Source organism: Equus przewalskii, chromosome 18 (assembly GCF_037783145.1).
Source record: "Equus przewalskii isolate Varuska chromosome 18, EquPr2, whole genome shotgun sequence".
In the NCBI taxonomy this organism is placed as follows: domain Eukaryota; kingdom Metazoa; phylum Chordata; class Mammalia; order Perissodactyla; family Equidae; genus Equus; species Equus przewalskii.
Genome location: NC_091848.1, coordinates 57,046,362 through 57,060,742, shown reverse-complemented (window position 1 = coordinate 57,060,742; position 14,381 = coordinate 57,046,362). Strand labels below are relative to the sequence as shown.

The following is a 14,381-nucleotide window of genomic DNA, read 5'->3' as shown; positions in this document are numbered from 1 at the left end:
TGTTTATTTTTTAAAACAGCATACCCACTGTGTTATGCTTCATGGGATATTCTTAAAAGCTCAGCTTTAAGACCAAAGAAACTGAAAATCCTAATGGCAACAATTGCAAAATATTGAATTCTCTAGTAAAATACTCCAGTTTAATGTGTTTATTGATTTCTCCTGAATATTCTATTTTCATGAGCATTTCATGTTGTTATATTATTTTGCCATAGTAGTACCTTTTTTCCTACCCATCATGATCTAATATTGCCTTAGAAGCATCAGCATCCAGTCTTAAAGTCTGCATTGGTGTCTCTGTTTTATACATGCACAAATTAGTTGGGATTTTTCTGTAGGTGGAGACCACATCTACCTCCTTCAGTTAGTATCTAGCACAGGACCTGGCATGGAGCAAGTATTTAATTAATGGATTTTGGGGGTTTTTTTTTTTTTTTTGAAGGAATGGCAAGCAGCTCTAACTAGCTAACCTAACCAGTTAGTTAAACTAACTAAAAAATTAGATAAATTAATACAATCATTCATTTATATATATTTCAAGGGAGTATCCAAAGCCTCTGGAAAGATTTGATATTTCTGAGAGAAGCCTTTGAAAGTAGTCCAATATACTCAGTTAACAGGAGGGTCAAATATGGCTCAGTGTTTCAGTCACCTTGTCTTGCCAATCTGGAAAAAAGCCCTGTCATAGAGAAGGGTTGATTGTGGAAATCTTTCTTTATGAAGTTGCTTCAGCCAAAGGGAGAAGTGGGAGTGCTTTGTTCTTTACTAAAACCTGAACAGCAAAGGACTTAGCCCAAGGTGTGGTCAAGGCAACAACCCTTGAAGCTGGGTCCCTGGTGGCTTTCCTCCAAAGACCTCTCTGCCCCTGGAGCCACCGTTCTATCTTGTCACACTTGGGCAGGAACAGGAAATGAATTGTACCTGTGCCTCCTTCCTTACCACATGGTGTTTGAGAAGCTACCATTTGAACTCGTGCTTTATAAAATCGGAATATCAGTGCTAACCTACTTGGCCAAGATTTTAGGAAAAGTAATTTAAGGCTTTAAAAAACTCCATGGTTGAAGCCACATTTTATACAGAGTTGCCATACGATATTTGTTTCCCACTTTAGTGGCTATTTCAAGGCAAAAAATGCAGTAATATATATGGTTAGTATACATGGTTTGGTTTAGTATTCTAAAAAAAAAAAAAGCATGGTTTCAAAAAAAGGAAACTGGTTTATTTTCCCCCTCACAGCTTCTTCCCCCATTGAAACTGAAAAAGGAAAAAAATTATGCAAGCTTTTTTGAAAATACAGGCAAAATTGGCATTTCACTTATGGGAAAATTTTGCAAAATTACACTGACTAAAAGTGATTTTTGTTTTGGCTTTCCTGTGAAGCCGTCCAGAAAGGCCAAAAATTACTGGCATTGCTTTTGTCTAAAACTTTTCACATAGACTCCGCTTGTAATTCAGCCAAGTACATAATTCAGGTCACCAGTGACACACACATCCACACATTGGAGCTGGTCAGTGAACAGAGAGTCGTCATGAAATGTGGGTGTAATGTTACCTTGTGGACAGACCAAACCACGCAGATCACAGTGAAGGAAACTTTGCATTAACATGCCTGGGAACGGGGTTCCTGAGCTGATCCCCACCCCGACCCTTTCTTGGTGGGAAAGCCAGTTGTTTACTGATTACAACAACAACATCACCCGGCAAACATTTTGGCCTAAAATCAATGTGTGACATCAGTCTCCTTTAGGATTTTCCACATAAACTAATTCTCCAAAGAAAACACAGAAATTGAGCCTTAATTTAAAATCCATTTTTATACCCTGTAAGGGCTTATGAACTATCTCAATCATGTCTTTCTTAATTTTTATTTTATTTCCAAGTAGATATTATCCAACACTTAAAATATGACCATTAAAGGTTCACAGTGTTTTGTCAGAGTTTCAATCACCTAGTCCTTTATAGCTCTCCTCACCCAACCCCCTTTTAAGGGAGTTAGGATATCTTTCTTTGTTTCTCTGTACGAGGGTTACTAGTTTGGGAGTGGCTTACATCACTTTGTTTGAGGGTGGAAGTAAACATTACTCTTTGACTCCTGAGGACAAGTTGGTCTGGCTTTTTTGAGGGGTGGCTGTGTGCTTGAGAGGAAGACTCTCACTAAAATTTGAAGGATTCAGTGAGGTTACGTGTTTTGTCGTTTGTTGTCCAAGAATGAGATACATGAATGGTATTTCACTCTCTTATGTAAGCACCTCCTCTGTTTATATTTACCTGAAATTATTAGAGTTTCCCCTGCTTCCTGTTTTGTTAGGTGGTGTTCATTTAATACTTTGATGCACACAGCCATAAACAGGTAGAAGTCACTTATGCCTCCTGAGGCCCACAGCCTCCCTGCTGGAGGCCGGGGAGCAGGGAGGGCCAGTGCACTAACAGCGCCGAGATATGGGAATTGTGATGTTGTGCAGGCGGAGCAGGGAAGCGTTATCTGTGTCTCATGTGAGCTGAGAGTAGGCTTAACATTCTCACACCCAAAGAATTCCATCTGGAAACTGTTCCTGGGCAAATAGAAATAGGTGAATATTCTCATATCTTCTGGAATGGCTAAACAGGGAATGAGAGTCACTCTCATCATTTTTTCCTACTTTTTTGGTATTGATATGTTTACTTTCATTATTCTTCAAGACAAGAAATTTGTGTCATATGATCGTTTAAATTCTTCTTCTTAAACTGCTTTGATACATGTAGAAATACCATTCTTAATATATTGATTCCATGGTGTACAGTTTACATTCATCCCACTATTTTCCTTTTCCTTTAGCCCGTGGCCTTTGTTCCCATTTTTCACTCTTGTTCCTCTTTGCTCTCTCTTGGTTTAAATAATCTTCACCATCTGCCTCCCAGCGTTAGTGTTACTTCTGGATAGCCCTCCTCAGCCTTCCTCCAGAAGATAGTAGAGATACAAGAGTGAATATTAAAACTATACCACCAACAGCTCTCCACATTCCCACCCTAAATCTGTGTTGTCTTGCCTTCTCCATTAATGTGACAAGCCCCCTGGGCAGGGACAGTCAGTAGCTCTTTGTTCTGTGGCAGACAACACTCTGACGATGGTCAATAAATGTTCATAGTAATGAGAGATGAAAGGAAGTGTCTGTGTTCAGCAAGTTAGTGCCAAATAAGTGTAGAGGCCAAATGAGGCCACAGATGCCAAACCACAGGGGTTTGAAATAATATTTAATATGACATTGTCTCATTGAATAACAAATCGTATATTGCAATGTCTGAGTCAAATTATCCCTTGGTGCCAGACTTCTTTTGCTCCTTTAATCTGCCCCTGAAGATATTTCAAGTTCATAAGGGGCAAAGTAACCAGACCCCGTTCTATGTAGTGAGTGGAAAACGAACTTCCTGATCAATGTGGAAAAAGAAACTGGATGTGAGGGCCATGGACTCTCTGGCACTCTGACCAAATGTCTACCATGACCTGCACTGAAGAGAAGTGAAAGTTTGCCATTAGCCTAGCTACTGTGAAACTTTGGTTACCTCGCTAAATATGACTTGTAGGTATTTAAATAAAGCAGCTGACATTATCAGTATTTCAGAAAAGGAGCTTACAAATTATTTTTTTCTGGATTTTGCTGGGATTGTTAGAATCCAGCATCATCATCTCTGTAATTCATAAAAGAAGTCCACGTGGAATAACAAAAGTGGAATGAAAATCCATTAAAACTTTTACATTCCACAAAGATTGGTTATTTTCTATCTTTGCAGTATCAATAGAGAGGATCAGTTGTCCGCTCAGTTTAATATGGATGCTTGCACTTTCTAAGGTGATTCAGAGGGTCACAGTAGAGCACAATAACCTGCCCTCCTTATGGTTATAAAAAGTTTACCAACCAATCTCTCCTTTTTTGCAGCCAAGCTTCTCAAAATACTAGTTTGCATTTTAAGCTTCTATGTCCTCATTTCTTATTTATTCTTCAAAGCATTGCGATTTGGCTTCTGCTCTTGCTGTTTTATTGAAAGGACTCGTTAAATTCCTCAGTGTCTTCCTTGTTGCCAAATCCTGGGACATTTGCTCATCCTTTTCTGTATTATTTGGTGCTGTTTGACTGCTCACTCTTTCTTGGAAGTCTTCCTATGCTTGGTTTCTTTGCTTTCTTTCTCTTCTAACTCTTCCAACCCACCACCCTTCATTCTCAGCTTCCTTTTTTGACCCCTTTTTCTCCAGAAAACCGTCACACAATTGATGTTTTCTAGAGTTCCCTTCGCAGAATTCTCTCTCCTTACCACACCAACAACTGTAGCTTCAACTATTACCAGCTGCAAATCCACATCACCAGCGTAACCTTGTCCAGACCTATGTTCCAACTGTGGGTTGTCTGTTTAGACATGTCATTGTCCCCTCTGGACATTGGAATATACCAGATACCTCATACTCAACATGCCTAAAACAGGACCCAGCCTTTTGAACCATCTGCTCCACCGAAATCCTGCAACAACAAAAACCTGTGCCCTATTCCTGTATTCTATACCTGGGTGAATAGCCAGGAATGCTTCTAAGTAACTCCCTGTTTTCCTTGCTCTGATCTCCAGTCTCATTAGTCACTAATTCATATTGACTATACATCACAAATAGTTCTTGTTTGTATCCCATCCTTTCTAACCCCATAGCCACTGGAACACTTATCTCCCCTCAGTCTAAATTTCCTCCTGTCTTTCCTCCATGTTGCCTTAATGGTTCTTTAAGAATGCGTACCTGATTGACTTATTCCTCTTCTCATGATCTGTCCTTGCTCCTTCTTGACAAGAGTATAAAATCTACCTGCTAGCCTTTCTTTTTCTCATCCTGTGATTACACCCGTGCTGTAGCCGTGTGGAAAGCTGTCATTCCCTCAGTACCCATAATGTTTTCTTACCTCTATGATGTGACATTTATTTCTGCCCCTGCCTTTCTATAGTTTCCGTTCTTGTTTGCATAGGGACTAGACCCTGTCACCTCCTCTGCAACTTTTGCAACGCACTCCCTTGCAGAATCAGATGCCCAACATTTATGTTTCCACAGTTCTTACCATACCCGATTATTCTTGGATTGTATTGATACTGTCTTTAAACACATCCTTTTCCTCACTCTGGACCATGAGATTTTTGAGAGCAGAGGCTGTGTCATGTTCATCCTTGAATTCCTGTATCCCTGTTACCATGCCCAGCCCACGTGAGAAGTTAGGAACGGTTTGCAGAATGGGCCATTGTCTTGTCCGAGGTAGCCTTACCTTTCACGTTCCTGCTCCAGTAGGCTCGTGAATTCATCACTCTTCTCCATGTACTCTTTATGTTTTCTCTTTTCTTCCTCCAGCTCCAATATGGTTTGCCTATGAGATTTTTCTACCAGTAAAAGCTGTTCCAGGATTCGTCTGTGAGATTCTTTATGTTTTTCCACAACTTTGTCCAACTGTAAAAGAAAATACATTTATAGTCTCTTAACTACAAATTGTTTGTAATACCGCCATCTTTCACTCTTTTAGAATTTCTGGTTTTGACTAATTAATTCAGCAATGGGTTTCTGATTTCCTTGTTTAGTTTTTATCATTGCTCTTGTTAATTGATGCTTTCTGATGCATTTAACACAAATGTAATCTTTTTGCTGTCATCGTTTTTTCCCCCAAGAGAATAAATGGTGCCTCTGTAGATATCAGAACAATTTCCCCATACTTCCTTTCTGATACTTTCTTCTCTCTCCAGAGAAACCATATCAGAGGAATGATGGAAAGCGAAGGAATCCCTTCACAATGCTTGATTCTGCGGCCACCCTAGCTGACCTCTCCTGCCCCACTCTCCCTGTAGTTGTGCTCTGCCAGTGTGTGCTCCTGGATCCCTGTTCTGCTTTTCATTGTCTTATGTGTCAAGGTGTTTTCGTGTTTTAGAAATCCTTGTTAGTTCTGTGTTGGTATGTAGTGTGCGTACCTTAACGTAAACACCCAGTCGTAGTTCTGTGGCTTACTTACATCTCTGTTATAAAACCATTGCCCTGTGCCTGATTTGTATGGTCGTCTCCCTACTAGATTGTGAAGTACATGAAGGCAGGGCCTATGTTCTGTTTTTTTTTAAATTCTTAGCATCTAACAGAGGGCCTTGCTCATAGTAGGTGCCCAATATATGCTACAGGCTGAAAACAAAATAGCAAGCAAGGAATCAAGAAGAAAAGAGGTAAGGGGCTGATTAAAACAAGAGTAGCTCAGGATCTTTCCCCAGGGATAAATTAAGATCCAGTTAAGAACATGGTTTTGAAAGCATGTGACTTTCTAGATTAGTTAAATACTAGATGTTGTAACTGATGATACTGGTTGATTTTCCCCTTTGCTTTTATTGTAAATGATTGAAAATTTGTGACTCTGTGAATTTGAAGCCAGTTTAACTCATACATCCTTAAAAAGCACATACTTGACTGAGAATCCAAGGCACAAAATGGCCAAGTCATTTCAGAAAAAGAATAGAACAAGATGTTCCAGCATAGAGAACTCAGTTAATTCTCTCTGTTTTGTTTTTGTTTTTGTTTTTTTGAAGAAGATTAGCCCTGAGCTAAATACTGCCAATCCTCCTCTTTTTGCTGAGGAAGACTGGCCCTGAGCGAACATCCATGCCCATCTTCCTCTACTTTATATGTGGGACGCCTACCACAGCATGGCTTTTGCCAAGCAGTGCCATGTCTGCACCGAGGATCCGAAGCGGCGAACCCCGGGCCGCCGAAGCGGAACGTGCGCACTTAACCGCTGCGCCACTTGGCCCTCAGTTAATTCTCTCTGACCTCCAGATGCATAGGCTGGTTGTCTAGTTTTCTAATATGGGTTTATAATGGTGCTTTAACACATATACAAAATACTTCATTATGCCATACAGGTGTTGATTTTTAATTAATATAACCAAATCTTTTGTGAAAGCTGAAATTGCTAAGTTGCATTGCCTGCTGGCAGAGTCACTGTTAACTAATGACCATCCTCTGAGAAGGAGGTCATAGTGTTAATTGTCCTGTGGTTAATTGTCCACAACCACCCTCTGAAACCTCCTTCTTATGGTTGCCCAAACATTAGAGTGCATTGTAAGGGAAATTCAGATCAACTGCTTTTGGAATTTGAGAGTGAAATAGTGATAGGATCAGGCTTAATTTAGGAAAGTCGCAGTTGACTTAGAAAAACATTCCATTTAATTTGTTACAAGGTTGGCCCTAGAATTAATAAATGAATAATTATAGTAGGTATTTGGCAAAACGTAAATGAATAACTAAGGAAGGCTTCTTAAATGCAAGAAAAGAGTCATTCCTTAAATAGCTTCTTGTAATTGTATGGATGTGAGTGTTAAACTTTATTTGGCCCAAAGAGAGGAAATAGAAGGTTTATTTAATCTACGGATGCTTTTCATTGTGTTTTTTCCTTCTTATATAGTTTGCTTGTTTGAAGGGACAAGGAAGGAAAGCTGGAAAGAATCATTGCCCTTTATTTATTACATGACCTTCTAAGTCTCCCTTCCTTCAGCCTCACCTTCTTCCAGCCCATCCTCATCAGCGAATGCATGATCTTCCACCAGTGGGATTACTCCACTCTCCTGTGCAGAGCCAGGTTTTTCACCAACTGGTCTCCTGTCACTTCAGCCCCATTCTCATTCCATACCTTCCCATCTTTTTCACCCAACCTTTAACCACAGTGGACTTCGGGCAGTTCTTAGAACACACCATGGTACTTCAAGACTGTTTTTCTCGGTGCTGATACCTAGAAATATTTTTCCCCTTCCACCCAAAACTTTTCCTATTCATCTGTTGTAACTTTCTCTGATCACTCCTGGGTAGAATTGTTTGTTCTTTCATATCAGTAGATGCCTAATTCTCTTGGTTTTCCTTCTGTCACATGCCATGCCTCTTGAAGGATGGCTTGAACTTACTTCATGCTGTTTGGTGCAACCACTGAGGAGCTCATGTTTGTCAACAGCAGTATTGAAAAGTTGTCAAAAATGACGTTGCAGAGGGAAAGCTTCCAAAGAAAGAATTAGTGATTCTAGAGGTGTTTTAGCTTACACTTGAAGGTTTGTTCTGTGCCTTCATCTCTCCATGCCCAGAATGCCTCTTAGGAAATATGCCGGTGGTTCTCAATTCAGTCTCTTCCTCATTCCTAACAGATCAAAAGATGGACCTGATCCTCCCTGAACTCATTTCATTTCCTACCATGTGTGTGTGTGCTGGGCCAAACCACTTAGCCAATCTGTACTTCAGGTTCTTCATTTGTGAATTAAGTGGTTGGGCCTGATTTCTAAGATCAATTCTGGTGCCACAGTTTTCTCAAGGCAACAACTCTTTCTTAAGTGCCTATTATGCTGTAGGTACTTGATACTGTGATAGTTGCCATGGGGAGTACAAGAGGAGTTTGAAGTCTCAGTGTGTATACTGTCGCTAGTGAGATAAGATACACACCTGAAACACTTAGGAGCAATGTGAGGTGGTGTGTCATTTAGCACTAAGGGACTGTCAGAGAACCATTGCCCCTTTTTCATCTGTCTCTACTTGCAGATTGAATGAAGCCTGGGGAAGAAAACAGGAAGACTCACCAGGGAGTGTCAGGGAAAAAGATTGAGAAGATGGCTCCTTGGTGTTTACGTGCAGTGACAAGCTTCCTGCTTATCATTTCAGCCTCCCTGATGTCCTGTCCTACCCTCCCGCCCCTAATACAGTCCAGCTCTTTGCCTAGGACTAAGAAAGTACAATATGTTACATTAGGTTGGATTATTCCATGGTCACAGGGAATGAGAAACAGAGAGGTTTTCACATCTTTTTACTTTTGGTTGTTTAATGTATGTTTAGAAAAGAAAAATGACCTTTGTTTTAAAACCTCCTGAGTCACAGACCACCCTAATTTTGGGTTTGATCTTTCTGCGCTCTGGCTTTGGTTCTCTTTGTTCTTTTCCATTGGCTCTTTGAAGATTGTCCTTTTCTTTGCTTACCCTGAATGTACTGGTAGAGATAAAGCTACTCTAGAGAGCAGAGAAATCTTTTGGCCACTTAAGTGGATCAAAGGTAACCAGATATCTCTCATTGCCTCAGTATCTCAGATTCTGCAAATGGGGGCATGAGTCTCATGGCTCTGCACTAACACTGCCAGACTCTTCTGAAAACCCTTCCTTGTTTCATTGTTACTCTGAATGGTGATAGTCTTCTCTCCTTCTCATCTTGGTCATCTGCTGAGCTCCAGGTCACTCCCCCTACACCCCACCTTTCCACCGTCAATCTTGGTAGCATTCTGGATGATTTTCAGATTTAGCTGGACCTTCCATGTGGCCCTTCCCTTATGCCTGGTCAGCATCCTTTCTCTTTGCTCAAGCCCATGCTGTTCTCTCTAAGTGCTAGACACGGACACATCCTTACCTTCTTACTCTTATCTCCTACTTGACTGTATAGAGTCCATCGAGCATAACTACTCTATGTTTTCTTACACATTTGCTACTCTTATCTACCTATATCCGTCTACATTCCTAACCTCTTCACCTGTGTGTGCTTTATTGCTCCATCCCTTATTGTCTCCTTCCAGCCTTTGTTCCACCTGTGATTCTTTCTTATGTTTTTGATCCCACCTCTGTCCCTTCACAGTGTGCCTGCAAAATGGTCAAGTCTTCCTCTTCTAAAAACACACATATGCACGCATGCAGAAAGAGAGAGAGAGAGGAAGAGAATTGACCATGAAGCGTGAGTTTTAGAGGAAGAGGATTTATCCTGAAGCTTGGGTATCTTCCAAGGCCCTGCCAGGGCCCCAGCAATGTGTTCACATATGATATATTTTGTAAGATTTATAAAAGTAATGCATTTTAATTGTAATCAGTTAAGACTTCTGTCTTTTTTCCATTTTTGCATACTTTCCGTCAGACTTCCTTTCATGTCAGGTAGTTTTGAAGAGGCTATGAAAATTTGAGGGGTCCTGTTAAAGGGAAGTTTAGTTGGTTTCACAGTCACTTCCATGTATAATTAAGTTATTGCTAGCCATCTTGGTGTAGGAAAGGCTTCCAGAAATGCTGTTACTGGCCACTGTGCCAGCTCACCCAGCCACTGTCAAAGGTGAAAGGCCAGAGGGTGTATTGCAAAATGAATATGTCCTTTGGTTCTCAGCACTTGAAGTTTGTGTATTGTAGAGGAGAAAGGTTCAAAATGTATGAAGCCAGCTACTGATCTGTGGAAATTTCCCCTTTAGTTCCTGGCTTCATGATTTCTCTTGCTTCCAAGTAAGCTCATCCATGCATTTAAGGGTGTTAACTATTTTATCTAACATTTCGTGTATTTCTTAGTGACATGATCTCATGATATATAGTCCACAACGTTGCTGGAAATTGAATTCCTTTATGGTCTACCTGACTAACCCCTACTCATTCTCTGGATCTTGGCTTTCCTGCTTCGTCTATCTAAAATTGATCCCCCATTATACTCTCTCATATACTCAAACCATAGTTGTAGTTTTCACCACAGAAATTAACATAATGTGTAATCAAATACTTATGTGATCGTTTGTTGGCTGTCACTCTCTTAGACATTAAACGCCCTGCAGACAGGAACCACTCTTTTTATACAATTAAAATTGTAAAATGAAATTTAGAAGCTAAATTATACAGTTGCTTAAAATAAGGACTTTAAGAATTACCCTAAGGTAATGCTAATAAGGTATGCAGACTCTTTTATTATAGTACCTTGATAAATCCAAAATGTTATATTTTCCTTGATCAGTTTTTGGAAGAACTAAGAATACATCAGGCCATTAATTCAAATATCTTTTTTAAGAAAATCTCTAATATAACACTGCAGTTTGGAGAGGAATAGGAGGTGAAAAGTGTTGCGGACACGGAGTTCTTGGTCCTCCCTCCTTGAGAACCAGCTCTCCCTCCCCATCTGCATCCTTTGTTCTAGCTCTCAGACCTCCACCACTTTATCATCCTAAGACAGCATTCCTACCATGTGACGTAACTGAGAATAGTTTGTTTTTCTAAGTTATTTTGCCTTAAGAATAGATAAATCCACTTTAGTTTACCCTAGACATGGTTGAGATTTTTCACATTTTTCAAAAAGAACATTATGAGGAAAATAAAAGGAGGAGAGATGTGAGAAAACAAAAGAATAATAATTTTTTAGCATGCAGATCCTTATTCTGATGTAATTAGGGTGCAGCCCAGGATGGGCTTCCTGGGAACACTCTCCTCTCTTTCTTTTCTTCGGCCCTATCCACGGACTCCTAGTCAGAATCCCCTCTTACCATTTATTCTCTGTATGTCTCCTCTTATCCATTACTTCCCAGACAGAGGAAGAGGGTAGGCAACTGGGTTTTTGGGTGAGTAGAGTTATGTGGGCTTCGAGGAATCGGATAGAGTGACAGCTGAGGAGAGAGCAATCTGTTAAGGGGAAACCAGGAAGTAAAAGGCAAGAGAAGCAAGTGAGCAAATCCTGGAGGTGGGAACGTGGGGGCTGTGTGTGTGTGTGTGTGCATGCATGCATGTGTGCGTGTGTAGGAGTGTCTGCTGGGAGAGCAATCAAAGAAGATTGGATTTGTAAAGCAGGGCCAAATTCTGGGTGCCTTTCAGGGACACTTTGCAGATTAGGATTGCAAGCATTTGCAGAGAGTCAGGGTATTTCCAGATTTGCATGTATGAATAGAATTTTGTAACTAAAACTTTTTCCTATTGATTTCAGCATAAGTTTGGAATCATTCTGTTTCATTTCACACTGAAGTGTTGAGGGGCTGTGCCGTTTATGGAATTTCATCAGGATATGTTCAGTGATCATTCATTTGCATTTGTGCTCATAGGGATGGAGAATTTGTGCCTAATGCTGTTTCACAGTCACTATATTGGGAGCCAGGATACAGTTTTAACACTTGACTTAAATGCGCTTTGGCTCCTCTTGTTTAAAATTTGGATTAAAACGCAATCAACAGACTTTGGGTGGTCTCATCTTCACCTCTCAGAGAAGCAGATCCATATGACCAAACTCCTTCACAATTTGGCAAGACGGTTGTCTTCTCTCCTGAGACACCCAGGACAAGAATAACAAGGACATTAGAGGTCACTCCTAAGGTAGGCTGCCAGAGTGTGGGGGGCGGGGGGAATTTGTCCAAAACTTGCTTTCATTCTCTCCAGCCTTAACTCATGCTCCTAGATGTTTCCTTTTTATAAAAATGAAAAATTATGAAATTTTCCATTGAAGTCTCAGAGGAAAATAGAAGAATAAAATAAGGATGCCAAAGAGTTTCAGAAACGTCAGCAAGTAGAAGAGCAAGCAGTATCTTTGTGCAGTGGTGGCCGTGTTGGGACTGCTCTTCTTTGCCATTGTCATTACTGGGCACACTTAGAGGAAATAGCTTTGCTGTCATTAAACTTTTGAAGGTAAAAAAGAGGATATGTGCTCATCTAAAATATATGCTTGCTAAAACTCTATTTCTTGGACAGTTCTTCAGATCATTTCCACTCACGCTCAGAATTTCTATGACATAATACTGCAGTGTTTTCAAAGAAATTAACTTGTGTGGTGGAACTTTATCTGTTTTTTATTATAGCCTGAATAGCCTTCAAGTCCCCAAAAGAAGTGTGGACCCCTTTGAGGGGGTGTGTGTGTCTGTGTCTGTATCTTTGTTTGTGTGTGGGGGGGGAGGGGATGGGGGAGAGAGAGAGAAGAATTCTCTTGTATTTGTTAAGTTTCAGTCTGATGTCAAGAAACAGACCTAGTGGAAACATCCTGTCCATGATTTATTCTCCTTTTCTCTCCTGTAGAACATGTTGTATTTATCTACCTTGTGTAAATTTTAAGTGCCTTAGAACATAAAACTAAATAATCAAAAAGGAGTTGTAGGTCCTGCTCACCCACCAGGCCTAGTGCTTGTCTGGCTGTTGAGCTTATTCCACCTCCCAGGTTCATACCCCTGATGCGATACATACCTCATTCATTGGTTTCTCATAGATGTCCTCTAGCCAAGGAGCAGATTTTGCTTGAAAAGCATCTCGCTGGAGAGCCTCTAACACCTTTTTTGGAGTGACAAACCCATACTGAGCTTCCAGCAAAGCCAAGTCCATTTTTTCTGCCTTTAAAATGCCTATGACTTCATCTCGAGCCTGTAGGAACAAAAGGCATTTCAGAAAGCCTGCTTTATCTACCAGGAGTCTCTGCAAGTGATTTCTTGTGATAGTTGAATGTTTTTTTCTTCTCTTTCACGTATAAACGAATCATATTTGGTTAGAGTACCTTTTAGAAAAGGTAGCAAAACTATGGCCTTTCATCTTTCTTACAATCTAGTTACACATCAATAATTTTTAAAAAGTGATCACTATATGACTTTGGGGGACTCTACATTTTTTATTGTGTTTGACAAGCAGATAACATGAGACCCCTCAATGGACCAGCATTTTCATTTTCAGGGGTAGGAAATAAGATTCTCCTATATGTGTAGCAGCTGTTTTTTGTTTTTTATGTGGGTTAACATTTCCAGGGCAAGTCTAGGAGCCAGTTCACATGGCATCCAAAGGGCCTATTGTTCTTTAAACCAATCCAGAGTCATCTGTGTTGTTACCCATACGTGCCTGTGCACTGAAGCTCCTGAGCATCATGGGAAGAGGACCCAACCTTTCACAATGTGCGTGCCAACCACGTGTCATAATAACAGCCCTTTTAGATGTGATTAATTGCCCTTCAAGTTGGCAGAAGAGAATTCTGTGTACTTCCACTTTGCTTTCATGTCCATACAAGTGAGAACCACAGATATCTAATTCTGTGGCAGCATAGACACCAAATTCACAAAGCTTTTCGCTTGAAGCATGGTGGGGGTAATTCTAACCCAGCTAACCTGTAGTTCTCCCTCCAGAATGCTGAGAAGAAATAAGAGGTCATCTCTTGAGAGATCTTCTCCTTGATGGCCATTACCACTGTGTGACTTAGGATGTGGAAGGATTGCATCTGCCTCACTGGTGGGATCTTTTTCTTGCTGTCTCTGCTTCATGTCCTTAGGTCCTTGGAAACTGTGGTCTTTACTAAGTCTTGGAAATTGCTTTTGGGCTGAGCCCTCCATATCACTGCTTCTGGAACGCATTCTTTAAGGGCTGGAAAGAAGGAAGACAATTTGTAACTCTTTTTTTTTGAAGAAGAAGAAGATTAGCCCTGAACTAACATCTGCTGCCAATCCTCCTCTTTTTGCTAAGGAAGACTGGCCTGAGCTAACATCCATGCCCATCTTCCTCTACTTTATATGTGGGACGCCTACCACAGCATGGCTTGCCAAGTGGTGCCATGTCCGCACCCGGGATCTGAACCCGTGAACCCCGGGGCCACCGAAGTGGAACGTGCGAACTTAACCGCTGTGCCACCAGGCCAGCCCGACAAT

At 40.7% G+C, this 14,381-nt stretch overlaps 2 protein-coding genes across 3 annotated transcripts in view; one reads left to right on the top strand and one right to left on the bottom strand.

The window, feature by feature from the left end:
* CMSS1 (cms1 ribosomal small subunit homolog) overlaps window positions 1–14,381 on the top strand; it is a 361,629-nt gene that overhangs the window by 95,188 nt on the left and 252,060 nt on the right. The gene's annotated exons all lie outside the window — the stretch shown is intronic.
* FILIP1L (filamin A interacting protein 1 like) overlaps window positions 1–14,381 on the bottom strand; it is a 297,201-nt gene that overhangs the window by 90,883 nt on the left and 191,937 nt on the right. For both annotated transcript variants that reach the window (XM_070582088.1, XM_070582087.1), the window contains 3 exons: window positions 13,848–14,100; window positions 12,946–13,119; window positions 5,271–5,449 (listed from right to left, as the gene is read on the bottom strand). In XM_070582088.1, the coding sequence (XP_070438189.1) occupies window positions 5,271–5,449; window positions 12,946–13,119; window positions 13,848–14,090 (596 nt within the window). In that variant the 5' untranslated portion in view covers window positions 14,091–14,100. The remainder of the gene's footprint in view (window positions 1–5,270; window positions 5,450–12,945; window positions 13,120–13,847; window positions 14,101–14,381) is intronic.